This window comes from Dryobates pubescens, chromosome 5 (genome assembly GCF_014839835.1).
Source record: "Dryobates pubescens isolate bDryPub1 chromosome 5, bDryPub1.pri, whole genome shotgun sequence".
Classification (NCBI taxonomy): domain Eukaryota; kingdom Metazoa; phylum Chordata; class Aves; order Piciformes; family Picidae; genus Dryobates; species Dryobates pubescens.
The window spans coordinates 35459957-35487606 of NC_071616.1; the positions used below are offsets into that span (position 1 = coordinate 35459957).

The following is a 27650-nucleotide window of genomic DNA, read 5'->3' on the forward strand; positions in this document are numbered from 1 at the left end:
TCCCTCAACTAAAGCTCGGCTACGAGAGCCGCGGCGGAGCAGGACTGTATCTCCCGGCGTTCCCCGCGTCCCGCCCCGGACTCCGTCTCCCAGGATGCGCCGCGTCCGGCCCGGCGCTGCGCGCGGCGGAGCCCCGCGGATGCTGCCGGCCGGGGGCGGCCAGGCCGAGGCGGGCCAGCGCAGCGGGCAGCGGCGGCGGCGGGAGGCGCGCCGGCTGCCAGGGGGAGCGGTGCGCTCCGCCGCCCCTCCCGCTGCGGCTCGCCCGGCGGCGCTGGCCCTCGTCACTCTCCTCAGCTTCGTCTCCCGTTTCTACCGCCTGCCGGAGCCGCCGCACGTCTGGTACGGGCCGGGGAGAAGCCTGTGCTCCTCCGGCGGGGCATCGCCCCGCGGGCGGCGTGCCTGGTTGTGGGTGGGTGTCTGTTTCCACCCAGGAGGCGCCCCAGAAACAGCCGGCTTTGGCCCCCTCGGAGGGGCGTGCGCCCAGGCTCCCAGCCTTCGCCCCGTTCCAAGCATGCGTCCGCCCCTGTCTCGCTCGGCGGCGAGCGAGTGTTCGTCCTCGGCAGGTGCTGGGGCGGGATCTCGGCAGTGGGGGCTGCGGGGAAGGGCTGCGCTCTCTGACCAGCGCACTCCCGGCCCCGCGATGTTACACAGAGGGGACCGGGATTTGGGGAGGCTGTTCGGCGACGTGTGAGTTGACTTTTAACATCTCTAGGCTTAGTGGAATCAACAGGGCAGGCTAGAGGTTTTAGAATGCTAATATCAAGTTCCTTAAAAGGAACCCTCCCTAGAATGGCTGAAGAACTCTCCATGGTGTCCCAGTGAATCTAGTACATTGTCTCATTTTGAATGTATGACACTGTCCTTCTGTATGATGAAAAGCATGAGTAGAAAGCTCTTCCTGGATTTTTTTGCTGCCTTCAGTATTATCAGGTTAATGGCTGATGTTGTTTGTTTTGTTCCAGTTGGGATGAAACTCATTTTGGGAAGATGGGAAGCTACTACATTAATCGAACCTTCTTCTTTGATGTCCATCCCCCATTGGGGAAGGTAAACTGCTCTTATGTTACAAGTTTTAGAAGCTGACAAAAGTCTTCCACTTACCTCTGGCTGAAGGGTGTGATGAACACCAACCAGTAGCTTTCATAATTGATGTTGACATCATAGTACTTTTCTTTTTACATCCAGAGCCGCAGCGTGCAGCTTTTCTTCTTTGTGAAAATACTTCTAATAGGGGAAAGCAAAACTGTATTGCATGCTTAGTATTTGAAAGGCTTAAATAAAACCACAAGTGTGGCTACAGGCTGGGGTCGAAGTGGCTGGAGAGCAGCCAGACGGAAAGGGACCAAGGGGTACTGATTGACAGCTGGCTGAACATGAGCCAGCAGTGTGCCCAGGTGGCCAAGAAGGCCAATGGCATCCTAGCCTGCATCAGAAAAAGTGTGGCCAGCAGGAGCAGGGAAGTCATTGTGCCCCTGTACTCAGCACTGGTTAGGCCACACCTTGAGTCCTGTGGCCAGTTCTGGGCTCCTCAGTTTAAGAAGGACATTGAGACTCTTGAATGTGTCCAGAGAAAGGCAAAGAGGCTGGGGAGAGGCCTTGAGCACAAGCCTTATGAGGAGAGGCTGAGGGAGCTGGGGTTGTTCTGCCTGCAGAAGAGGAGGCTTAGGGGAGACCTTATTGCTGTCTACAGCTACCTGAAGGGAGGTTGTAGACAGGTGGGGGTTGGTCTCTTCTCCCAGGCAATCAGCGCTAGAACAAGAGGACACAGTCTCAAACTGTGCCAGGGAAGTTTAGGCTTGAGGAAAAAGTTTTTCACAGGAAGAGTTGTTGGCCTTTGGAATGTGCTGCCTAGGGAGGTGGTGGAGTCACCGTCCCTGGAGGTGTTCAAAAAGGGATTGGACGTGGCACTTGAAGCCATGGTTTAGTTAGTCATGGGGTGTTGGGTGACAGGTTGGACTTGGTGATCTTTGAGGTCTTTTCCAACCTTATTGATTCTATGATTCTATGATTTGGAGGAGATACATCATAGTTCATAAGGAACCAAGCAGTTTGTGATAGTGTATGTGTGAATGAGATGTCTACCACAAACAACTGAGTTGCTATTCTGTAATCTATAACTTTTTCTAGCAACAGAGTATAGTGTTGGTGAAGGTGGACTCCTTCAGAGAAGTAACTTTCCTTTCAAGGCTGGGCTGTCTTAAACTGTAGTAATAGGAAGCTATGGGAGAATCTACAGAGACACAATTCTCTCTGTCTCACACCTGCTATTTCTCTTGACATTATCCTTAATAGTCAGTGGTCAAAGTCCTTTTGATCCCTTCTGATTTTGTTTTTAGACAAAGGGCAGTATGCATGCATATGAATTCTGTACATAAACTTTATGTCTGGATAAAGTAGCTATCCTCTGGATGGGATTTGCAGATCTGCTGCCAGCCTGGATAGTTCTTCCTCCAATGATACCTCCCTGACCATTTTATTTTTTTTGCCTTTCCTCTTCAGATGCTGATTGGACTTGCTGGCTACCTTAGTGGCTATGATGGTACATTTCCTTTCCAGAAGCCAGGGGACAGATATGAGCAGCACAACTACATGGGAATGAGAGGGGTAAGGCTCTCCAGGCTAGTATCAAGCTAGTTAGCTCTTGTGCTTTTCCATACTGAGTGTTGTCTCCTGGATCAGATTAGAGGTCTGCTTAGCCTGGTGCCTGTTTTTTTAAGCTCCTTAGCAAACCGTTAGTGGATGTATTGTAAGCCTTAATGACTGTCTGTGAGAGGCCAGGTAAGAAAGTAAAGTGACTACTGAGGCCAACTCTTGCTGCTAAGTAGTAGGACTATACTGCTAAGTGAAATGGATATCTTGCCTGTTCTGCAAAGGCAACATTTGGCTTCTGCCCACTCCATTGTGCCTGGCTGCTCTGCTGAGGAGCCAAGGATTTTGGTAAAACAGAATCATCCACTGCCACCTGCAGTTTGCCACCACCAGTGACACTGAGCTGAGTAAGCTGGTGGAGCAAGTCAGACTAGGGAGTGGAATTGTATCTGAAACTCTGACTGGTCTGCTACCTAGGAAGACCAAGAGTCATAAAACTGGCAGCAGGTAACACGGGTAAGAGGAAGAAACAGTGGCAAATTGGTTGTACCTAGAACAAAGAAAACCTGGGAAGGTGTATTGTCTTGGTTTAGTTTCTGGGTCTCTAGCAATTGATAGGTCTAGAATTCTGTGAGCCAAACATGGGAGAAGTGCTAGAGCCAGACACTGAAAAGAAAAAAAAATTACTGTGATGCCTTTTTTTTAAAATTTTATTTTGTTTCTCTGATTATCCTCAGTCTCATTTGTGTAGTGGAGGTGAGATACTGAACTGCTGAAGATGTAACCTGTGGGTGTATTTTGTTCTTGGATTTCGTATTCTCTCAGCTTGTGAAGAGTGTGGTGGATGTGTAGGGCACCTACTTGACATAACTTTTATGAGTATCTGTCTAGCAAGAGAATGACCAGCAGGTGTTGCTGACACCTTGGCAGAGCAGAAGAAGCCTTCTCTGAACAATGTCTCTGTTCATTTGGCTTTTATCTGATGTTCTTAGCGAGTCCGTTCAGATAATGCAATACCTCCTGCTGTTGGCAGGTGTGGAAGATGAGGGCAGGGATGCATGTTCACCTTGGGGAGGGTTATAACTTCAGTGATCTTCTTTTTCTGCAGTTCTGTGCATTTCTTGGCTCCTGCCTGGTTCCCTTTGCCTACCTCACAGTGTTGGAACTGTCAAAGTCACTACCAGCAGCCTTACTCACTGCTTTCATCATTATTTTTGGTAGGTGTTGCTGCTGCAGCAAAATGGATCAGGTTAATTGTTCAGAGAATTTAATTTGTTTATTACTCTTTGTTAGCTAGCCAGAATATATTGATGTTAATGAGAGAGTTTCTCTAGAGCAAAATATTTCTGTTTTATATGTATGAATAGAATAGAATAGAATAGAATAAATGAAGCTTGGAACCCTTGAGAATTGAGAGTTTTGTTTCACAGTATCACTAAGGTTGGAAGAGATCTCAAAGATCATTGAGTCCAACCTGTCACCACAGACCTCATGACTAGACCATGGCACCAAGTGCCACATCCAGTCCCCTCTTGAACACCTCCAGGGACATACTTCTGTTACCTTTGTAATCACAGCTTTGGATCACCTTGCACCTCAGGTTTAAGGATTTTTATAAGATGGGTGGTCAGGAAGGATTTTGCCCACAAGTGAAATACTGGTGATTCCCATATGAGTTACAGAAGTATTTAACAGCCTGTTGCATTACTGTGGAAGAGTTCACAGTAAGAAATGAATACATCTCCCTGTTGAATTGAGCCATGGAGACATTAACATTGCAAAGGGAGTTACCCAAACTGGGATTTGTGAGGACGCACAGATCCTGAGGTACAGAGACTTAAATAACTGAAGTCATGTTAACTTCTTGTAGGTAACATCTGAAAGATGACTTCTCCTGTAGCAGCCCCTGGCACCATCCTGGTGCCTTAGTGGGTGGATCATTACTATCTGCAACACTCTCCATCTGAATATGGTAGCAGCACTTCCCAAGTGGTGTTTTGCAGGTGCAGTTGTGCTGCCTGGGCTTTGTAAAGGTGTTCTTTTTTTCATTGGTTGCACAGATAGAAGTTGAGATGTTCTGATCTGCTTCTGAAATGTCCCCTGTTCCCCTTGTCTTGACTACACTGAGGAAACTTGCTTCCTGCAATCTTAGATTCACTGGGGAACTGCAAACCTTGTGACCTCATTGTGCATCTCTTTCCAGATACAGGCTGTATTACCCTGTCTCAGTATATTCTGCTGGATCCCATTCTGATGTTCTTCCTCATGGGAGCGGTTCTGAGCATGGTGAAATGTAACAGCTGTGCAGATAGGTAAGATAAAGATAGGTACACAGATAAACACAGATAAAGTAAGAGAACTTGTCTGTCACTTGGTAGTCTGGGTGAATGGCTGAGATGAGATTGTTTCAGGAAATGTGAAGTGAACACAGCATTTGGTAGGGGAGAGAAATTTTTAGTAGGAAGGTTTGTGAAACTGGGGAGAAAGTACAGTGGCTAAGGTAAAGCATGAGAGACTTAGATTACTTTGGCATGAAAGGAAATCTCAGCAGAAATAGTATTTATGGAACTGCAAATCCTGAAAATGAAGGTTAAAGCTTTTTTAAACTTGACAGGAAGGAAAGCTAGTATAGAGCTGTAGGACAGAGAAGGAGGAAGGAAGGATGGTTTTAACCTGTCCAGCACTTTTCTCCTTAGTGGCAAAAATACTCATTTGTTATCTTGAACTAGTCACTTTGTCTCTAGGCTGCAGAAACACAGTTTATTTGTGACTGTATCCTGTAAGTACTTAGAAAAATTCTGCTAGCTGAGGTAAATAGTGTGATTTATTTGGTAATTCTACTAGCTGAGGTAAATAGTGTGATTTATTTGGTATAGAACAGTTGGTACCAAAAAACTGGAGGGAAATACAGCCAGGATGTTTCTGAATAAAGCAGTCAAGTTGCTGACAATATTTGCTATAGACCCATCCAGAGAAGGATGATGATTTGTAGGTATTTGGATATGTCAAAAGGCTTCTTTGTGCCTGGGCTGTACAGAGTAGCTTCCCCATAATGCATCCAGAATTCAGAGTTACAAAAGCTTAGAATAATGTGGAATATATTATCAATTGGGTTTTAGGAAACATTCAAGAACAGGTCATATCAATCTTAGTGTGACTGCAGCACACATGGCTGAAATGCAGCCTGCAGCATCATGTAGAGCCATTCAAGGCCATCCTCACCTACAACACATATCCCAGGGAGTGCAGGCACGAAGTTACAGGGCAGTATTTGATCAGCTCTTTATGCCTTGACCCAAACTTATGTTTCATGTCTTAGAGCTAATCCTGTTTTCAAACTAGGTGATTTTATGCAAATGAAAAGCCAGCTCTAGCTATTGCGTGGCTTAGCAGGTCACAGGGGTTTTGTCTAGTCAAAATACAAGCATCAAAGGTGTGAGAAGTCAGAAAGGATTTTAAATTTTGTCATCTTTTCTTTCTTGTCTCTGTGGTTCAATATCGGTTGAGTTTGGAGTTTGCTTTTTCTGGCAGTTTTTGTTGGTACTTGGATAGATGTTTTCTACTAGGGCCTGTCTGCTTTAGGAAAAGTGGCTGTTCCTTTGTCCTCTTCTCCTATATGTCCTTAGCTTTCTGGGAGAAATAAGTTTGCATTTTATGGAGTAAAAGTCCTGCTTCTATTTTCAGACCTTCCATGTGTCAGATGTTCTTCACACTGGTGTTTTAGCAAATACTTGCTATCGTGTTCTTTTCATTAAAGGGGAGATCTAGGGCTGCCCAGGCTTATGTGTTGGGCCCTTCTGAAGCCTGTAACAAGGCTTCACAACCCTTTATCTGAAGCCAGTACCCTTCCATCATTCTAAAATTAATGAAAAACTTGTCTTTCTGTTGCTCATGGGCTCCTCAGAAGATGGAATGTAATTTTGCATGGTGACTGATGTGCTGTTCACATTGCTGATCGCAGATGCCCATTCATGCAGCTGTCATTTATTTACTGACCTGCTCTATCTGTCCTGCAGGCCATTTTCTGCCTCCTGGTGGTTCTGGCTGAGTCTGACTGGTGTGAACCTTGCTGGAGCGATGGGGGTAAAGTTTGTTGGCCTTTTTGTAGTCCTTTTGGTTGGCCTGAACACAATCTATGACCTATGGGACTTGCTGGGGAACCTCAGCCTGTCACTGGTGAGTTCAGGAATTTGAGATGAAAGTTGTAATGGGAAAAACTATTGCCATACTTCTGAAAAAACAACAGCAACAAAAAGAAACACACATGTTTAGCAGGATGTAATGTCATAAGAGCACAGCAAAAGGGTTTCTTTTTCCTATCCTATTGAATGCCTTAGTTACTTCTTTGTTTTTTCAGTCTGGGCTAAAAATGCTCAGTGGGAATGGCTGAGAGTGCAGGGGCATAGGCCACACAGCAGTAGCATGTTGTAGTCCATCATGAATCACAGGAATGCTTTGCAGCTTGCAGTCTCCACAGCCAGTCCTGAGGATGGGGGGGCAGCCATAGATAGCCTGCTTGTTTTCAGATCTAGTTCTTAAAAGCTCCAAGAAATGTGCTAGTGAGTTTTACAGCCCTCTTAGATACTGCATTTTGTAATTGGGAACTGTGAAACCTGATTCACCATTTGCTGTCTTGCAACCAGCAGGAAAAGAAATTGTTCAAGCACATCTTTTAAAAGGCATTCAGTTCTCTCATCTCAGCCTTTTCTGAAGCTTGAAAAGCCTATTTTTTTTCCACTTAACTGTTTGTCCTGTTTGTATCATAAACAGTGGGGGTTTGGGGTGACTTTTTCTATTCCTGCTGTGTGATTTCTTTTCTCTGATAAATGTGAATCAATATAGGTTGCCAACATGGAGTGTTTCAGCTCCAGAGAAACACTTCTTGAGCAAAGTCAATTAATTGCATTTGAAATGGAACAAATCCATCATGTCTAAGCTTTCTGCCAGAGGATGGGTGCACGCTGATTTAATTTGTGCTGCTGGCAGCAGAGGAAGCAAGCCCTTGAGTGTTAGGATATGTAAAGAAATTTACTCCAGAAGGTAGATCCTTTCTGAATAACCATTTGGCAGCCTTGGCACTTGAGATTAAAAAACCCAACCAAACACAAAAACCTAACAACAAAACCCCCAACACCCTAGTGAAGATTAAACCCCTGAAAGCCTGAATAAATTCTCTCTGCATTTGTTAGGAAACTACTCATGATTATTTATGTGCAGTGTTTTTCAGACTAATTTGATTTCTAGGATTCTCAGCTTGATTTGATCCACTGTTGTGGTTTGCTTGATGTTGTCCTTCATGCGTGTCCTCCCTTTTTGACTTTGCATTGATGTCTGTTGTTAAAAGAAAACCTTTTCACAGAGGTTAAGGCATTTTGAGCAGGGGACAAGAAGTTAGCTCATGTGCCTCTCCACTGGGTAAATATTGTCGTGTCCCATCAATCAGCATTTTTCCAAGTGGCAAGTGTTTAATAAATATTTTGCTTTCATCCATTTTGAAGTTAGGTGTGGATATTTAGCAAAGCCTTTTTGCTATTTAAATGTTTGTTGGCTTTTTCTCTCCTCCTGCAGCTATTTATTACCCACCTTGTATTTTACAGTGTTTATTTGCCAGCAGTGTCAGTAGGATGTGAATGTGTAGTTGCTTCTTCAGCATCTGTGTACAAAACACCTTTTCAAGTGGCTTAAATAAAATACTCAGGTTTTGTGTTGAGGCAGCTGAAACACTCACAGGTTTTCCTGCTGACTTTTCTGTAATTTCTGGCTGAGCTGCAACAGAAGTTGCTGTGTGAGAGCATCCTTGCCTAAGTAAGCTGGTTTCTGGGAATGAAGCATATCTAGGACCCCAAGAAGCACAGGTTACAGGGAGACTCCAGGGAGTCCAGTCCAGGGAGACTTGTTGGCAGAAAAGGGTTTCATTTTCCTTTTTGCTTAGGTTTGACATTTACTCTTCTGGAAGCCATCTCCTTGCTGTGATTTTGTATCAAGTTAAAGTCCTTGTTTTCAAAGTATTCCCAGTGGGAGGTGCCCAACCTTCTTTGCCAAGGTTGGCAATGCTCAGTACTTTGAAAAGTTATACTCTCCTATTGCCTGAGTTTTGTTTTCCTCCTGAAACCATGAAATTTCAAGGTTCTACAGCTCCAGCTTTTGGATATGCACAGTGAGGCCTGCCTAAGCTGTTATCTCTCTCTAGGCCTTTTCAAGGTAGTTCTGCAGCCTTCTGAGCTTGCTTGTTGGGCAAGCTACAGCTATAGGGCTGCTGCTCAGAGTCCTGTGGAGTAAGGAGTGGAGTTGTTCCTGCAGCTGCACTGTTTGATCCAGATTGTGTTTGTTACAGGTCATGCTTTGGAAGCATTTACTGGCTCGTGTCCTCTGCCTCATCCTGCTCCCGCTTGCCCTCTACACAGCTATGTTTGCTGTTCATTTTACAGTATTAAACAAAAGGTATTTCACAATGTTTTCTCCAGAAGAGTCACTTGTCTTTACGTTGAATTAAAGCCTGTTGGTTATGGATTTCTCCATTTTCAGTGTTGGAAGCACAGCCACAAGCTGTGTCTTTGCTAAATTCCTTTCTTAGACTCCTGCATTAGAATAGAATAGAATAGAATTAACCAGGTTGGAAAAGACCTTCAAGATCATTGTGTCTAACCTATCATCCAACACCATCTGATCAACTAAACTGTGGCACCAAGTGCCCCATCCAGTCTCTTCTTAAACACCTCCAGTGATGGTTACTCACCACTTCCCTGGGCAGCCCATTCCAATGGCCAATCACTCTTTCTGTGAAGAATTTCGTCCTAACATCCAGCCTAAACCTCTACTGGTGCAGCTTGAAACTGTCCTCTTGTTCTGCTGGTTGCCTGGGAGAAGAGACCAACCCCCATCTGTCTACAACCTCCCTTCAGGTAGTTGTAGACAGCAATAAGGTCTCCTCTGAGCCTCCACTTCTCCAGGCTAAGCAACCCAGCTCCCTCAGCCTCTCCTCACAGGGCTGTGCTCCAGACCTCTCACCAGCTTTGTGGCCCTGCTCTGGCCAAGCAACTGAATTTGAACTTGAGACTTTATGAAATGCCAAGCAAGTATCCTAACCAAATTCTCTGTCTCCTTCTTAAATTTCTTCCCTCCCTCCCACCTCCCCTTCTTTCCTGGACCTGAAAATGTCTCAACACCATTCTTTTTGTGATTTAAAATAAACCAAAAAGCATTGCATTCCTGGAAAATGCTTTGACTGTGATTAAAAAGCCTGAGTGTGCCCAAAGGGAGGTCTCTTCTCTGAATGCCTGCAACCAAGAGATGCCTTTTTTTTTTTTCAAGTGGAAGGAGCACAACAGCTAGTAGAATAGCCAAATAATGTTTTTCCATATTGCAGCATATGAGATTAAGTCAACTGGGCTTACTACTCACCTCTTAGCAGAAATGAAACTTAAGGGGCCACAGAGAGGGGCTTTTTTGTATCTAACCTGAGAGTTGGATCAGTTTATTTGTCATAAGAATACCTCCAAAGTCAGCTTTGTGCAGTGAGAGAGTATACACTTCAGTGACCTCAAGGCCTTGCAGCTGGACAGCATTTTGCAAGACTCCTGCAACAAGGCTGGTGAGAGGCCTTGAGCACAAGCCCTTTGAAGAGAGGCTGAGGGAGCTGGGATTGTTCAGCCTGGAGAACAAGAGGCTCAGCGGTGAGCTCATTGCTCTCTACGACTGCCTGAAAGGTGGTTGTAGCCAGGAGGGGGTTGGTCTCTTCTCTCTAGCAACCAGCACCAGAACAAGAGGACACAGTTTCAAGCTGCACCAGGGGAGGTTTAGGCTCGAGGTGAAGAGAAAGTTCTTCACTGAGAGAGTCATTCATCATTGGGGAATGGGCTGCCCAGGGTGGTGGTGGAGTTACCTTCCCTGGAGGTGTTCAAGAGGGGATTGGATGTGGCACTTGGTGCCATGGTCTAGTCATGAGGTCTGTGGTGACAGGTTGGACTCGATGATCTTTGAGGTCTCTTCCAACCTTTGTGATACTGTGAAGACTGTCTGCTGTAATTAGAGGTGTGTGCATCTGGGAGCACTAAAGTCATTCTTCTGATGCCTTGTCTATTTTTGTCATCTTCCTTCTGTCTTTTCTTCTGTAAAAACAATGTGGTAATGCATGACAGAGCTTTGTATGCCAGTTTTGCCAGACTTTGAATTGTCACTTTCTTTGCTCTCTTTTGTAGTGGTCCTGGAGATGGTTTCTTCAGTTCAGCATTTCAGTCCCAGCTGATTGGGAACAATCTGCATAATGTCTCTGTTCCAGAACGTGAGTGTCCAAAGAAATAAACCACTCTTGAGTGTTGTCAGTGTATGTGGGAGTTTAAATAAAAACAAGGTCTCCTTGTGACTCAGTGCAAGGCAGTTGAGATTTTACCTTCATGGTCATGGTCAGGTTCATGCTGTTCCTCTGTGCAGTTTTATGTATCAGCAGAAGAGAAGAAGGCTGCAAATAACACCATGTTTAGACATGGTCACTAGCTGTTTCACCATATTCCTTCTAGAGGGAAAGATGCTATTTTGAGGGATTTGACAGCTTTGTATGTATGCATCTTGTTATTTTTTTTAGCCTTTATGGTGCTTGAGAGAACAAAAATAGATTTGTCCTGTTTACCTGGGGTTTATAGGTGCTCAGATGTGGGATCTGTTTTCAAAAGATGTGTAAATGAAGACTATCAACTCCTTTGTGACACATCAGTGCTCCTGCTTCAGATATGTTATATTCAGCATGCATATGAATCAGATGGCTCTCTGGTTGTTCCCTAATGCTGAGGTTGGCTAGGAGCTACTGAGCCTTTAAGATGGCTTAGCTTTCTGATTACTTCAGCTTTTCTTTGGCAGGCCCCTGCTCCAGAGCTGTTACTATGAGAGCATCAGGTCTGTTCTCCCAGACTACGTTCTCTCATTGGCGTTGGCAGGCTGTGAAGGAAGGTATCTTAAGCCAGAGAATCAGCTCTGCTATCCCATAGCTGGGCTTGCCTCCACTGCCTCTTCAGTTGCTCCAGGGGTCCAGCAGTGGAGTGCTTCAAATCAATGACATGCTTTTCAAACTTGGTCATGTTTTAATCTGACCACACACTCCTATGCAAAGTTATCTCAAACCTCTTATTACCAAAATTACATACAAAAGAACTAGCTCTTCTGATAATTTTAAAACTAGGTGGGAGAATTTTCAGTGCTTCAGCCAAATGTTATGTAACAGCTTTAATGAATTTTGGTTGGGGAGGGAAGGTAAAATTGCAGTGAGCTGTGCAGAGTGATGTGTCAAACAGGAAATGAGCTGTCATCAAAACCGAGCAGGAGAATGCTTGCCTAATCAGAGTGCTGCAGACTAGCTGGGGGAGATATTTATAGGAGAGCTGCCTTATGCTTGTTTTGCCTCCTTCCTTCCTTCCTATGTAGACTTGGCTTATGGGTCTGTGGTCACAATGAAGAACCTTCGGATGGCAGGGGGATACCTTCACTCCCACTGGCACCTCTACCCAGAGGGGGTTGGGGCTCGCCAGCAGCAGGTTGGTGTGCTTGAGGAGCTCTGCCTCTGACTACAGCCATGGACTAACTCCCACTCCGCTTAGCATTACAGGGTCACTGTGACAGGAGCTATGTATTTACTCACCATCTGTCACCCTCTCAGCTCTGCACTTGGCTTTGAAGTGTGAGTAGAAATGATGTTTGAAAGCAGTCTACTACATTGCACCAGAGAGGTGACTTACAGCAACAAGGCCTCATTGTAGTAGCATGACCACACTCCATGGATGGAGGCCAGGAGGATTTCAGAGTTATCTTCCATAATGAAAATGCTTTTGCTACCTCAAGTAAGGCTATAAAACTTATGTTGAAAACAAATACCTTATAGGTTTCATTGCTGTGTTTACCTTACATGAATTACTCCCCTTTGGAGCCTTGCTTTCCGCCTGTGTCACTGAAGAGTTTGTGAGGCTTTGCTCATTAAATTAGATATCTGTACATTCATAAGCTAGCCATAACAAAGCTATCTGACCTCTAAGAATTTCTGATTAAACAAGTGATAAAGTGAAAATCAGAAGTCAGGTAACTATCACTAACTAAGCAGTACAAAGATGAAGTGAATTTCTTAACTTTTTGTCCATCTTCATCAAAACTTCCCATATCTTTTCAGCTCTTGCACCTTTCCCAAGATGTGTTTTGCAGTTTGCATGTCAGTGTCTAAAAATTGTTCTGAGCTCCATGAAAGAAAGTTGCTAGGGAAGAACAAGGGTTTGCTTTTTACCTCTCTTCAGTGAGGAAGGTTTCAGAAATGCAAACTGTCTCGGTCTCCTTTTCCTGCTGTTCTTCCCAACCAATTCTCTGTGTGGCATTCATGTTGGTTACTGTGGATGGAGGTGTCATACCAAAACTGGCTCAAGGATAGGCACTATTCAAGTGCAGAGAAAATGCTTTGTGACATTAAAAGCATTGAAGGGAGAGGACACTGGTGGGAGTTTCCTTGAGGCTAAGCAGAAAAGGGTAGAGATGCCTACTATGTAGGTGGGACAGGGATAAGGAGCTGGAGAGTTTGGGTGCTGTGGAGAGGGGAAGAGAATTCAGAACTTGGAGGAGATTTAGGTAGGAAAAGAATGGAGGTAATAATCTCTCTCTGCCTCCTCCTTTCCCTTCCCTTCTAATGGTATAACCTCAAGTTATGATGTTCTACCACCAGCTCTCCATTTCTCCCCTCTGCCTCAGACATCCCTGTATGTTCTGCCTTTCACCCACCCACTAGGCCATCTGCTCCCACCTGAGTGGGAGGCACACATCTGAGGCTGGGCTAGAGTTCCACAGAGGAGGGCTTGCTGCTTGCTGGAAGAGGAGAATGAGCAAAGTGGATGCAGTTCCTCATGCTGTTTTGGAAGGTTGCCTTGGGGCCAGATGACCTGCCCTGCCATGGTAGCAGTAGGAGCAGTTACTCCGTGTAAGGCTGAGTAGGCCAGTTAGGATCAGCTGTATAGCATGTGCAACTTTAACAGCTGATCCCTAAATCCTCACCTTGTCTAGATCTTCTGGCAGAACTATTATGGTTGTCACAGGCAGCCAGTTGTTGTCAGTCTCTGCCAGTGTTGCTCATTTGTAAAGCCAGTGCTGTTTCCATCTCCTCAACTGGTCAGTGACTATACAAAGAGTTGAGGTTTGGATCTGTGCCTGTTGCTGTAGGGTGAGAGGAGGTCAGGCTGTATGGTTGGAGGCCCATCATGCATGTGAACTGACAGTAAGTGTGGTGATTCGGAGTGTCCAGGCTATACACCAAATGAAAGGGATCACTATCATCAAAATCATCCTGAGGTTTCTGTGTTACTGGTGCAATTTGCTGGCAAATGTGTGTCTGCTATCCCCAGCTCTTTTTCCTGTTTGGTAAAACAAGTTTTCATGTGCTTTCAGGTCACTGCCTACTTGCATAAGGATTTGAATAACCTGTGGATTATAAAGAAACATGATTCAGATGCAGGTAACAACCAGTAACATGGCTTTTATAAAGGCTGGTTCAGTTTTTCACTTGAATATTCTTGAGTTCCCTCCAAGGCATGGATGCAAGGGGGAGGGGAGGAAGAACAAGAGTAACCTGGCTCCATCTTGATTAATGCTCTTTGTGTCTGCTGTGGTTTTGTTGTTTTTTTACCTCTAGATTGTTCACTGACAACATTTCAGCTAGGTAGGGCTGCAAATAACAGAGAGGAAATTAATCTGAACTCAGTTAATATTTTATGCAATCTATTGTTATGGCTATGGGCCCTGGAAAAACTGGGTCCTGGTACATTCTGCTCTCTTGTGTTGATTGATTTGCATGGATATTTGCCTGTGACAAGAGTGCTGAACATGGAGATCTGTGGTTTGTACATACATTTGTTGTTTTAGGATATCATATAGTGTAGCTCAGGCATATTTGATCTGGCAGAGTTTTCCTTTCTTCACCTGAAGCTTGTGTTTGTAAAAATGAACAAGAACTGGCTAAACAACAAAAATGCAAATGGAACAAAATTATCATCAGTGTTGCAAAGCTAATTTTATAGTTAATAGAAATATGTAGTTATTGTGTTCAGTTAGCCTGAGCAGGCATCCCCTTTATGTAAGGGGAGCAGGGTGTGCTCCTGCGGGTGATATTCTTTGGAGTAGCCCTCTGGTCATTAAACCAGAGCAGTTGTTTACACCAGGCTTGAAGCAGACACAAATTAGTTTGCCTTGTCTGCTTGAGGGAACTTTCAAACACCCTGATATGTTTGTCAGTGCATTGATGTGATTAGCTTGCCTTCCTTTGGCAGATCCGTCAGACCCCTTGAGCCCCGTGGAGTTCGTGAGGCACGGAGATATTATTCGTCTGGAACACAAAGAGTAAGGATCATTTCTGGGATTCAAAGAAGATGCATGGTTGAATAGATTGTGACAGAGGTATCTGTATATCTGCATTTCCAGTGTGGGGTTTGTGGAAATTTTTTCTGTGGTTTATCTTTTGAAGGGTGTTAAACTTAACAGAACCATCATTAGAGTTACCTACCTAAGCAGCAGAGGGATGACTTTTCAGCTGCATACTGTGCAGTATTAAGGGTAAGTCTCCTGCAAAGAAGCAATTTCAGAACCCTCATACTATTGCTTGTGCCAACTCAGTGAATTTTCTAGGCAAATAGAGTGTGGTGTTTTTTTGTAAGTGTGCTGCACACGTCCTAGTCCTATGGGTATAGGCAGTATCCACCCACTGAAGTTCTTGACGGCACTGAGATCACAGCAGTGAAACACTCTGAGCACAAATGTTGGCTGATGCCTTCAGGGAATACCTGAAAGGAAGCCCTAGTGGCTTGATATTTAATCTTTATCTGGCTTAATGTCACTATGCTACAGTTCTTTCTGCTGTTACAGCTTTGATTTCTTAACAGAAAGCTCTAAACAGAAGCTCTAAACTTGTGAGCCTGGAAATCATGTCACGTTGTGTTCAGTATTGTGTGTTCACAAATTGTTGCTTAAGTTATCAAAAGTATTTTAATATTGTGGGGTTTACTACCAAAGATAGGAGAATGAAGGTGATAGAATCTTCATAGGCATGTGGTCTTGACTAGAATGGGAGATGGAACTGTGGTGCTGCAGAATAAATCCAGCAGATGGCTCTGGTCTCCTTGCATATGAACCTAATCCAGCCTGAGCAGAAGGTTCCTGTGCAGATAAGGCTGGGCTGGATGCAGCTGCATTGTTGGTGGGAGTGTTTCATTGTCTGAGTGGTTTTACTAAGGACTGACCAGGATAGAGTCAGACTTTTCTGGCTTCCCCAATTAGTAGTTCTCATTAGAGCAGTAGGCTGTTTGTCTGCGTCATGCACAGCTTGTGCTAATATTAATGGACCCCTGGTTCTGCCCTCAGAAAAAATCTATGCCTAAGCTGTACAATCTTTCCCCTTGAGGAAAACTGGTAATCAACAGAGGTCAGGATCTTGCTTTGCTTCTTCTAAGAAGAGGACTGTTAGTCCCACCTTTACTTGTAATTAAAAAACCCCCTCATAATCAACAATGTCTTTTCCACTTGGAGGTGGTGGATTATAGCTTGAGGATTGGATTTATTCATGCTGTCCTCCTTTTCCAGCACTGCCCCATGTGGCATAAGCTCAGACTTTCATGGTGGGAAGTGGTAGTTTCACTCTGTGGCCCATTGCTGTTAAGGCTGCGTCCTGCCCTGCCCTGTTCTCATCTGGAATTCAGTGATCAGAGCACTGGCAGCTCTCTGAATGGCTCAGACCGAACTTCTTACCCCAAATTGACTGAAACATAAAAACAAACCAAGATTTGCCTTTTTATTTCAGAACTTCTAGAAATCTTCATAGTCACCAGCACGAGGCTCCTCTGACAAGGAAGCATTTCCAGGTCACTGGATATGGAATAGTAAGTGAATGGCAGGATAAAACAGTATCTCCTTCTTTGGGGGAGGGTTCATACTATGCCAAGGGAGTCTTTCCTGGTTTTGGTTTTTTAAAAACAACTAAATAAATAATAAATAAATGTATATCAACCATACTTGAGGAAAAACTGATTTACCATAAAGCAGTTCATCTCATATTTAAGGTCTGTTGAATGTGAATACAGATTTAAGCTTTTACTGCCAGTCTACCTTTGGCAACATTCAACGCTTGAAACGCCAAACTAAGCAACCTTGAACATTTCTCTGGCAGGTATTATTTCATATATTTGGCCTTGCCACATAGACAAGTGCCTTTTTTTGACAGAATGATGACAGAATTTTGAATCATGAAAATGAAATCTGCTTAGAGGGCTGAATTTTCAAATGCAAGGGGCTGTTGCCTAAACTCCTTTAGCAAAGCAGCCAAGTTAATCCCATTGAAAATGTAACACTGAGCAACAGTCACATATGAATTGGAAGGAAAAAAATAATACTTAAGGTTGGCAAGATACAAAATGCACGTGTGAGTAGTTGCTCCTGTCTAGAATTGTCCCTTCCTGATGGGAAATGTTAGGTGAAGTCTGAGCAAGAACAGCGTGGTGTTCAAGAGGGGATTGGATGTGGCACTTGGTGCCATGGTTTAGTAGTCATGAGGTCTGTGGTGACGGGTTGGACTTGATGATCTCTGAGGTCTCTTCCAACCTAATTGATTCTATGATTCTATGAACTTCTTTGTTTAATTTTGCCACTATTAGAGTGTTAGAGGGTTCCCATTTGCAGGGCTTTAATCCTCAACATCTTCTAGTTGGTGATTTATTTATTTTTGGGTGGTGGTGGTGGTTGTTGGTTTTGGGTTGTTTGTGTTTCTGGTTTTGGTTTGGTTTTTTGGTCCTATTGTATGTTTGCATGATAGAATGGATCAGGAGACTCCAATGATTTCTGGCGGATTGAAGTGGTGGGCAGAAGGACCGGGAAGCTCATCAAAGTCCTACGGAGTCAAGTCAGGCTAACTCATGTTGCCACAGGGTGTATATTGGGATCTTCTGGAAAGACTCTGCCAAAATGGTAAATGGCCTGTAATCCCCCCTCCACCTCTGCTGGCGTGTTCCTTTGCTCAACGGTACTTTCAGACTAGGCAATATCCACCTTTCCTCCAAGTGTTGGTCTGCAAAAGAACAAAAAACTCGCTGGCAGGTACTAAAAATAAAACCAGAGGGGAAGATCTGGGTTAAGGTTATGCAGTCTGCTACAGAGCAGCTCTGATTAATGGTATCTCTTACTGAGAGAGCCAAGGGCGTCATGGATTTTGTCCTGATTTTGGCTGGAATAGGGTTAATTCTCTCCAGAAGTTGGGAGGGGACACATCTGAGCCAGCCAGTGAGGTGTTCTATACCATGCAGCCTCATGCCAGCTATGTAAGGGGGGCTGGGGCAGGCAGTCCAAGCAATTCTTGGGCACGCAGGGTTCAGTGGGGTGCAGGCATTTGGTGTCATGTTTTACCTTGCTCATTTTTATGTATCGCTTCTTTACTGTTGCTGTTACTCATTTCACAGTACTGTCTCAGTGTCCTTCCTAAACTGAGGGGCCCAGAACTGGACACAGTACTCAAGGTGTGACCTAACCAATGCATAGTACAGGGGCACAATGACTTCCCTGCTCCTGCTGGCCACGCTATTCCTAATGCAGGCCAGGATGCCATTGGCCCTCTTGGCCACCTGGGCACACTGCTGGCTCATGTTTAGGCAGCTGTCAATCAGCACCCCCAGGTCCCTCTCTGTTCCTGATGTTCATTCATTCTTTGTATTGTTCTATTAAACTCTCCTTATCTCAACCCACTGGATTTTGCACTGCACTCCCAATTTCTCCTTCCCATCCTATTGGGGTGGGGGGAAGCACCACAGGTATAGATCTTGTCATCTACTAAGTCCAGGAAGGGATAGCAGACATGTTCTTCAAGGCCCATTTTTTGGTTGGGATTCACAACAATTCCTAGAAACTGAGGCAGTTCATGATGTTCCCATACCATAGTCCTCCAAATTAATTTTCATTGGCACTAATTTATTTTGTGGTTGGAAGATCATCTGTCATTTTTGCATGCAACATCTGAAGCAAGGGGAACAGTAACAAGCTATTAGCAGAGGTCAGGATTTAAGATATCCTTAAATGATATGTCTTCATTATTAAAAGGAGGTATATGCAGAGACATCCACTGTATCTGCAGAGCTGTGCTGTGTGGGATGCTAGCATGGATCCTGAAGCAGCAGGCTGTGTGCTCATGTTGCTTCTGTTTCCAGAGCAGCCTCCATTACTGCTAGCTTAGGTTTCCCATCACTGTGTTAGAGTAAAGAGGGCTTCTAAGAAATCCTGTGGATGCTGCTCACACAGGCAGATACCTCTGGTGATTGCCTGGTCAGAAATGCCAGTGCCATTTAGACTTTACCAGTAAAACCAATGTGGTTGGTTTAAACCCAGAAATAAATCACTGCCTCTGTCAATAGCATTCAAGAAAGGGAGTGTTCCTTTTTCCCTAACACAAATGCACTCTGTGAATAGAAGTTAGTGCCTCAAAGTATTGATGATATTAAGATCTGAGGGGAGAAAATACTTTTTAACTGCAAATAAGGATGGATAGAGTATACTTCTATGTCTTTTTAGGAGTGTAAAAGGGAGTAGTCACTGTCCAACAGACAACGAAGTGGTGAAGCCTGCTGAGCAGAAAACTCCTTGTTAATCTGTGACATTACTGCAGGGTTCGGTGCATTTTCTCCTTAAGTATTTGGCATGGCCTGCTAGGAATAGGAAGAGAGACTGAATGAGCAGTTGGTGGGACCCTCTGTAGTCATTCTTTTGTTTCTGTAATACCGTTGTTTTAGGCATGAATTGACTTAATGATGGTGATTTTCTTCTGGAGAGACTTGAAGTACAGTTTCTAGTTGTCAGTGTGCATCATCTTCAAAAATCCCACTGCATGGACATGTTTTTTTTAGCTTAAATGCCCAAAGTTAACTGTTCTTCAGGGGTTGGGAGCAAGTTGAAGTCACCTGCACACCATACCTGAAGGAGACTCCCAATTCCCTCTGGAACTTTGAAGATCACATCAACCCTAAGCGTGAGTTCTTTATTTCCTTTGAGAGTGAAACTTGGCTTGCTGTTAAAGGATGAGCCATCAGACATCAAGAACTGGCATTCAGTGTTTGGGATTTGTCTGCTCTTTCCCAAATCAAGTACAGACTTGCTGACTTTGGGCCAGTTGTTCAGAGGTGCATGGCCTTTTTCTGCTTCACTATTTGTACTGTAAGCTAGTAACCATACTGTGAGTGTAATGGAAGTGTAAGGACTCCTAAGGACTTTGAGATCTTCATAGGCAATAAAGGTGTGAAGTTTTATAGGCACTGCAGTAAAGGCTATTATAGTATCATAGTATCAGTCAGGGTTGGAACATCATTGGTTTAATTGGGGATTACTGTCCTCAGTGTGAGTATGTGATATACACTTGAGTGATTTATTCCAAAACAAAACAAAAAAGCTAGGATCCACACAGTTCTGCTGGAATCTTTTTTGCCTTTTCTTACCAGGGTCATGCTAAATGATGGCTTTGCAGTACCATCAAGAAATGAATAGAAGTGTGACAGAGAGCTAAGTTTACCAGTAATGACAAATGTGCCTTGCAGCCTTATCCAGGAGTGAGATGTGTGTAACAGCCTCGTTTGGCCTGAATTATTTGATACCATTTTCATTCCATGAATTGCAGATGACTTGGGCTAAATTCTGACTTAAAAAGCCTGCTGTTCTCCATCCTTTCAGAGCCAACTGTATGCAAACCAAAGGAGAGAAATCCTGGGCTGTCAATTTGTAGAATTTAATCTTCTATTGTAATGCATTTTATGTTCCCACACTCATGGCTCATTTGCAGATAAACAGCAGCCTATGTCTGTAATTTCAGCTGTATAAATACAGAGCTGTTTATTTCATGGATTTCTATCTGTTTCTTTTGCTCCTGAAAGTAAAGGAGGAAATCTAGGAGTTACATCAGTTGTAAAATTAACTGGGGGATACTTTTGACTGCAAGCCTCTGTGTTTAGAATATGAATGAACTGGATAGGTAATTAAAAGAAGTGCTAGAGGAAGATTTGCACAGGAGGAGAGAGTTTATTGTGAAAGAGGCAAATAAAAGTAAACCATACAGACTTCTAGCCTTTATTTTTCTCCTCTTTTTCTACAGTGCCCAATATCAGCCTGGATGTTTTGAAGCCCTCTTTTGCAGAAATTCTGCTGGAATCCCACATGGTTATGATCCGGGTAAGATATTGATACTAGGTTATCATTTTCTTCCTGTTCGCTCTTGCATCAAAAAGATACAGCATCTTCTTAGGTAGCTTGGTGGTGGCTGCAAGCTAGGGCAGAATTTACATACCCCAGCAGCCTACTTGATTTTATAATTAGAAAGAGGAGTGCTCTTGCAGCTAAATCTTCCCAAAGTTTGGAAGCCTTGGGCTTCATGCCTGGCTCTGCTGTTGGTGTGATCTTGCTACAGTTATGCAATCCCTCCGCTGCTGAAATTTGGTTTCACAAAGAAGAGTTGGAAATTTTCCCTACCCTACTAGAAGGTTTTGAAGTTAAATTCATTTTTGTGAGGCAGGAGGATATGATCCTGGCCACTCAGGAAAACTAGCTGAACAGACACTTAAGTACATGTTGGGATTGAAAATCAAAAACTTCTGATTTATTTTATTTTTAAGTTGAATCAAGGTGCTGAATTTTCTGCTTTCCCTATTTACCCCTGATATCAAAAGAAGAGCTGGATGTAATATTTTTGAGGTGGACTGCTCTTGTGGTTTTTTCCCCCATGATTGTTCTTTGTGCTCCTGGCCACAGCCTTTCTGCTTCCACCTTTTGTCTGAAAAACAAGGAGTTAATCTCTGCAGAAAGGAGTCTAAGGTTTTATTTGCTACTGTTTGTGAAGCTCTTCTCAGATTCCTAAGAGAAAGAAGGTAGTCAAACAAATTAGTATTAATGCTAAGCATTTCCATGGCAACCAGTGATAATACTGTCTCAGGTAAGGAAGCACCTGCATGAGTTTCCATGGAAATAATCTTTCTGAGGCTTTTTTTTTCCAGTGTGAAGGAAAACCTGTCGAAGTAGTCTCTTAATGAACAAAGAGGTTTTGCTTATGCAACGTGTCCTCAGTGACAGAGAAGCTGTAGGAGAGAGACCTGAGGGAATGGTGCCTCTAATGGTGCCCAAAGAACATTTTCACTTGCACAGTAATATTGAAGCATTCATTGTCTTCATTGTGGCCATCTCCAGCCTTTATTCAGGAGGAGTGTTCCCGTGTGTTTGTGTACTCAGACATTTCTGTGCAGGCTTTGCGTCATAACTGCCTGCTCATTTAAATTTTATCTTACCTGTAGGGAAACAGTGGCCTCAAACCAAAGGACAATGAAGTTACATCCAAGCCTTGGCACTGGCCCATCAACTACCAGGTATATTGATTAATCCACTTTCCTTTTTGTTTTCTAGTGCTTTTGTTATGCTTCTTGAAGCATAGCACCTCTTAATTTCATTAAAGGCGCTGTCAGCTTTATTTTGTAACACCTTGGCTGCATGGATGGGAATTTGCCTCACCTTTGACACTGTGCAAAATGCAAACTGGATTGCTGGAAATCCATTTCACCCTCTTCTGGTCTGTTTCCTCAGGGCCTGCGTTTTTCTGGCGTCAATGAGACCGATTTTCGGGTGTATTTGCTGGGAAACCCGGTAAGCTGGAGTGGGAGGTTCCATGCCAATGTGCTCAGCAAGTTTTAGCTTAGTCTTGCTTCTACCAATGACAGCAATTCTCTGTCTCCTCCTCCTCCTTTTCACTGTTTCTCTCCTTGTACTCTTATGCTTGCATGTAGCTTTTCATTTGCTCTCGACACACGTGTGTCCAGCCTAAAGTCCTAAATCTTCCCTTTTTTATCTGTGTAGGTGATTTGGTGGCTAAATCTGGTCACCATTGGATTATATCTTCTGATAGCAGTTTCTACTGCAGTTACCCTGAAGAGAGGCGTCCAGCTGACACCTGAGCTCAAAGGTGAGGTCAGTCTTCCTATCCCTCCTGCACTATAGAATCCCTATTACAACATCCTGGTATGCCAATACAGGAAAGCTCATCTTGGGCTGCTGCCTGTGTTACAGAGATCTTTGTATGTTGTATTGAAACCCTGGAGGTTGGACAAGTTACACTTAAGGCAGCTGTGTGTACAAAACACTGAGCTGTAGAATGCCTCGAAAGCATAGCATGAATGATGTGACTGTTAACAAAGGTTCCATACCAGAAATAATCACTCTGATGAATAAATCTGACTTTTACATGGCAGGCCATTCCCGATGGGTTGTCAAATTTCCTAGGCCTGTAAGACTTGATAGGAAATCTTCAGATTGGCAAGGGCCCTGATACACCTCCTTAGCCACAGAGAAGAGCTCTGAAAGTAACTCACAGGCAGGAAATGTGATCAGTGGCCCATCAAAAGTCTTACCACTCCATTGCTGGAGAGATTGGAGCTGGATAGGTATAAGGTGGCATTTTAAGGTGACCCTAAGGTCCTGGTCTCAGTAGGCTTTTGTGGCTTTATTTTCTTGCAGGAAACAAGGGCTTGGATTAGTCAGTAGCCGATATGTTATCACTCAGCCTAGCACAGGAGTTTCTTATGGACTGCTCAGGATGCTGGCCACAATTGCTGTCAGTTCAGCCAGAAATGACCAGATGTAAAGCTGCTGGAAAGACTCTATTCCATCTGGGTCTCACAATAAGAGAAAGTGATAAAACATGTCAGGGAAACCTTACTGATGCAGAAATCTACTGGCCCCATGTCTTTTAACTTACACTGCTTTGCAAGCTTCCAAGAAGTGTTTTCTAGTAGAGATAATTACCTCGGATAGGTTACTGATAACAGGCTTCCTTTTCACAGTTGCCTTTTGCAGGCGCCTTGAAAGTGTGTGGGTGGCAGGATTTTATCTGCCAAGGGCAAGAAACCACTGAGCTTAGATTATTGAGCAATGTCATAGAATCACAGAATGCACTAGGCATGAAGGGACCATTAAAGGTCATCTAGTTCAATCCCTCTGCAGTAAGCAGGGATATCCCAAACCAGGTCAGGCTGCTCAGAGCCCCATAAAGCCTGACCTTGAATGTCTGCAGGGATGAGGCCTCCACTGCTTCCCCTGCCTGCCTGTTCCAGTGTTCCACCCCTCGGTGAAGAAGTTCTTCCTAATGTCCAATGTAAATCTACCCTTCTCTAGTTTAAAACTGTTGACCCTTGTCCTAGTGCTGCATGCCTTTGTAAATGGTCTCTCCCCAGCTTTTTTGTAGGCCTCCTTCAGGTACGGGAAGGCTGCTAGTTGGTCTCTCCAGCGTCTTCTTTTCTCCATGCTGAATGTCCTTGTCTTTGTAGGAGAGGTGCTGCAGCCCTCTCATCATTTTTGTGGCTCTCCTCTGGACCCTCTCCATCAGGTCCAATCCCTTGTTGTCTTGAGGGCCCCAGAGCTGAAAATTAAAGGCCTCAAAGCTGGACACAAGGAAAAGAGTGTGAGCTTCCTATGGTAGTGAACTGGGCATATCTTCCAACAGAAGTACTGCAAGTTGCTCCCTGTATCGGCTGGAAGAGAGACAGACCAGCTGCATCAGTGCCCTGCTCTCAAGCTCTGCCTGTGCTCTGTATTGCTGTAATATATGTGGTGTTTTAAAATGATAAATATTTCCTGGTATTTGTGAAAAGCACATTATGCAAGAAAAAATATGAAATTATGATTATGCAAATGCAGGAGATGCAATGATTCCTCATTATGTCCAGTGCCAGGGTTGTGGAGCTTTCCACAAACCCTAGAAACTGATAGTTTGACCATTCCAGATTATATCAATGGTTGCTTCATTCTCTCTGCGGGAAGTGAATTCTAAAATGGGATGTGAAATTACAATTAGCTCTTTGCTAAGCTGCATGCAGACACCAGAGCTCCTGGTCCCTTCTCCAGGCTCTGAAAGATAGGCAACTTTTCTTTCCAGGAGAGGCTGGAAGAATGATGATCTGGATGCCTGTAGCCTTATGGCTGCAGAGAGAATTCACAACCATCAGAAACTGAAATGATGTCATTAGTCTGATGTATGTCCTGAGCAACTGCAAGTTCAGTCTTAACATAGAGCAGGATCAGTCAGTCATCTGCCAGTCTTTTGAGACCTAGAACTTTGCATATCTTGCCTGCTAACTGTTCTCCTAAAGTGTTTATGCTTTGAAAGAGCGCAGCTGGGATGCTGCAGAAGCTGGAAGCAGTTTCAGACCAGTACATGACTTCCTGCAAAGATAACCATCTGCTGAGTTTACTTGTTTGTGATAAGGCTTGCAATAAGGAACTGTAGTTGAGTTTTTCTCTGCTGAGGTCTGTTTATTTGTGTTCCAGAACTGGCCAGAATTGTGCTGCGTGGCGGAGGGCAGATCACTCTGGGCTGGCTCCTTCATTACCTCCCTTTTTTTATGATGGGACGAGTTCTCTACTTCCACCACTACTTTCCTGCCATGCTTTTTTCCAGCATGTTGACAGGTAAATACTAGAGTCTGGAAGAAGACAATTCTGGTAACTGGATTGTTTTCAGGCTAACCAGTTATTTATTTAGTTACTTTTAACAGGTTTTCTGAGTGCTTATGCAAAGTGCTTGAAAACATTGACTAATTCAAAATGTTTTTCATAAAGCAGCTTGCATTGCCAAATTGTCTTCTTTTTTCTGTTAACCACCATGGAGAGGCAGTTATGTCTAGTGCTTAGGGCATTTAAATTTGGAAACCTGATTCCTGTTGTCTGCTGTGTCACTGTTTGTACGTGTGCTTTGTTACAAGTTACTTCCTGTTGTTTGCTGCCCCCACTTATCTGTCATGTGTGCTTATCATTCACTCTTGGTAGTTGTTCCAGTGGCTTTTTTGTACCAATTTAGCATGCTGGGCCCCAGATCTCTTTTGCATTTATGCACAGGGAAAGGACTTTCTACAGATACAAAAACAATACCTGCAGTTCTAGAGGTTAGTAAGATAAATGGATTTGAAACTTACAAGCTTTTTTGGTGTTAATAATGCTTTGTCATCCTGGTCTGTGCTGAGCATTGCAGATTCTTCATTGCTCCTGACTTATACTTCTTCCTTCTCCTAGGAATCACCTGGGACGCACTACTGAAGTTCTGTGCTGGATTCTTGTTGCCCAGCACCACAGCTAGAAAAGTATATGGAGGGGGGTTCTTGACACTGATCCTGCTCATTGTGTACAGGTGAGCACTGGAAGCTGAACTTCTTCTGAATGTGTGACAGTTTCTGTCTCAATGGAAATCTTAGTGCCTGCTAATTATCCTTAGTCTTTGTCTCTCTTCTGTGCTCAACTTGTCAGACATCATCAAGCCCAATCTTAACTCCTAGAATTTGATTAGATTCAGCATTTGTGTACCAGTAATGCATTATACAACATCTTTCCATTGCAGGGAATCTTTCTTTTATCCCAGCACTCAGTCTGAATGCTGTATTCTCCTCTGAACCCCGCAGGTCACTGGTTTCTGAGTCTAGTCCCAGTGTTGGGTGGTGTCACATCCTTCCAGGACAGGCAAATTCTTCATTGTTCTGGTTTTCAGAGATGGCTTTTCTGACAAGCTGTTGCTTTGTAAGATAAAAGACCACCTGTGATGGAACTGTGTTCAGCAGAGATTAGAAGGTCCACAATGGAGCTTAGAGTAGCCCAAAAACAAAGGTCCCATAGGACATCTTTGTGGACTAATCTCCTTCAGTGTTCTTGAGACAGAAAAACTGTGCAGTTTCTGATGGACATTTGGTGTCTTTCCACAGCTTCTACCTCTTCCATCCTCTGTCCTATGGGATGATAGGACCCATGGCCTCTGACCCTAGCAGCCCCATGGCAGGGCTCCGGTGGATGGACTCCTGGGAGTTCTAGAGCCAGCAAAGGGAGCCTGGAAACAGCAAATGAGGACCATGTGATCTGCTGCATGTCAGGCTGATTCTGGTGCTTTGGAGATGTGTGACTGTACAGTGCTCTCAATGGAGAACTCTGGGTGTAGTAGCCCTGTTGCTATGGCTTTTGCACTGCCTGCATTGGAAGATGCAGAGGATGACCATGAGAAGGTCCTCTTGAAAAGACTCATACTCTGAATCCTTAGATTCCTGGATAACTGACTACTTAAATCTCTGTTCTTTGAGCAATATATGTATTAATCAGACAGCAGTGGCATTCTAGCTGTCAGATGGGTACAAGTTGGAGACTGTGGGTAGTTGCATGGTTGTCATGCATGTGTGTGTGTCTTCCTTCTGGTAATCTAAGCATCTTTCAGTCTGAGAGCCAGACAGTGTCTGAGACATTAGGATTTTTATCAAGATGAACAACCATCCTTATGGTGAGGTTTGAGAAAGCTTCATGTAAGTATCTTGGTACCTCCATTCTACCCTGCCCTGCTGTCTACCATTTTTTTAATGTTCTGACTTTGAATTTAAAACATTTGACTGAAAGGAGCCTGCTTGAAGTCTCCTGAGCCACTGTGCCTTGCCTGTCTCACGGGCCCTTTGCAGACAGAGATGAAGGTTGTTTATCCCTGTATACTGCCTTGCTTTCTAGTCACCTTTAATCATTTATCACAGTCACCTAGCAGGCCTGAGCTCAGAGCCAGATTGTTCCAGCCTAGCACTTCATAGCTTCTTTGCAGTTCTGTCTGAAATTGCTATGGAAATTGTGGTGGAAATAGCAGGTGATTTGTTTTCTGCCCTAAGTATGCTGTGAAGACCAGCTTCTTGGGGCTGTATGGGAGACTGAAATGATGGCTTTGGAATTTTACAGACAGCTGCCAGTCATTCATGTTTTGATCCCAGCTATTCCAGTGCCAGTTCTGTGCTTTTAGGGGGGAAAGCCTTATCTTTGCGAATGTGGCACCTGCAGAACTAGCTGTCAGTGCTAAAGTATCTGCACACCATTCTAGCAACCCTCATATAGATGGCTGATCGTGAAATTACTGCATTGAGGAAAGTCAGGCCAGGAAAAAACTTTGTCTAGTGAATGTCCAGAGCTATTGGATGTTGAATCCACCTGTTCCAGGAAAGCAGTATCTTGTTTACCAGGTGCCTTTCTCCTGCATTAGTCTGTTT

The 27650-nt window shown here is 44.0% G+C and overlaps 1 protein-coding gene across 1 annotated transcript; it reads left to right on the forward strand.

The window, feature by feature from the left end:
- The first annotated feature begins 57 nt into the window (after positions 1-57).
- POMT2 (protein O-mannosyltransferase 2) lies at positions 58-27463 on the forward strand. Its single transcript, XM_054161995.1, has 21 exons — positions 58-339; positions 963-1047; positions 2500-2604; positions 3698-3806; positions 4793-4901; positions 6606-6765; positions 8924-9030; positions 10788-10870; positions 12004-12113; positions 13996-14062; positions 14874-14943; positions 16397-16475; positions 17405-17556; positions 19509-19600; positions 20714-20790; positions 21903-21974; positions 22189-22248; positions 22459-22564; positions 24925-25065; positions 25666-25780; positions 26346-27463. Exons 1-21 carry the CDS (start codon positions 95-97, stop codon positions 26449-26451), a joined length of 2250 nt encoding a protein of 749 aa, XP_054017970.1. The 5' UTR covers positions 58-94; the 3' UTR covers positions 26452-27463.
- The last annotated feature ends 187 nt before the right edge of the window (positions 27464-27650 follow it).

What these genes read in the sequence shown, in the direction of transcription:
- POMT2 (XM_054161995.1), top strand. Translation starts at nt 95, where the DNA reads ATGCGCCGCGTCCGGCCCGGCGCTGCGCGCGGCGGAGCCCCGCGGATG. An exon ending in TGTAACAGCTGTGCAGATAG is followed by an intron (nt 4,902 to 6,605) that starts GTAAGATAAAGA and finishes TCTGTCCTGCAG; the next exon opens with GCCATTTTCTGCCTCCTGGT. An exon ending in TTGGGGCTCGCCAGCAGCAG is followed by an intron (nt 12,114 to 13,995) that starts GTTGGTGTGCTT and finishes ATGTGCTTTCAG; the next exon opens with GTCACTGCCTACTTGCATAA.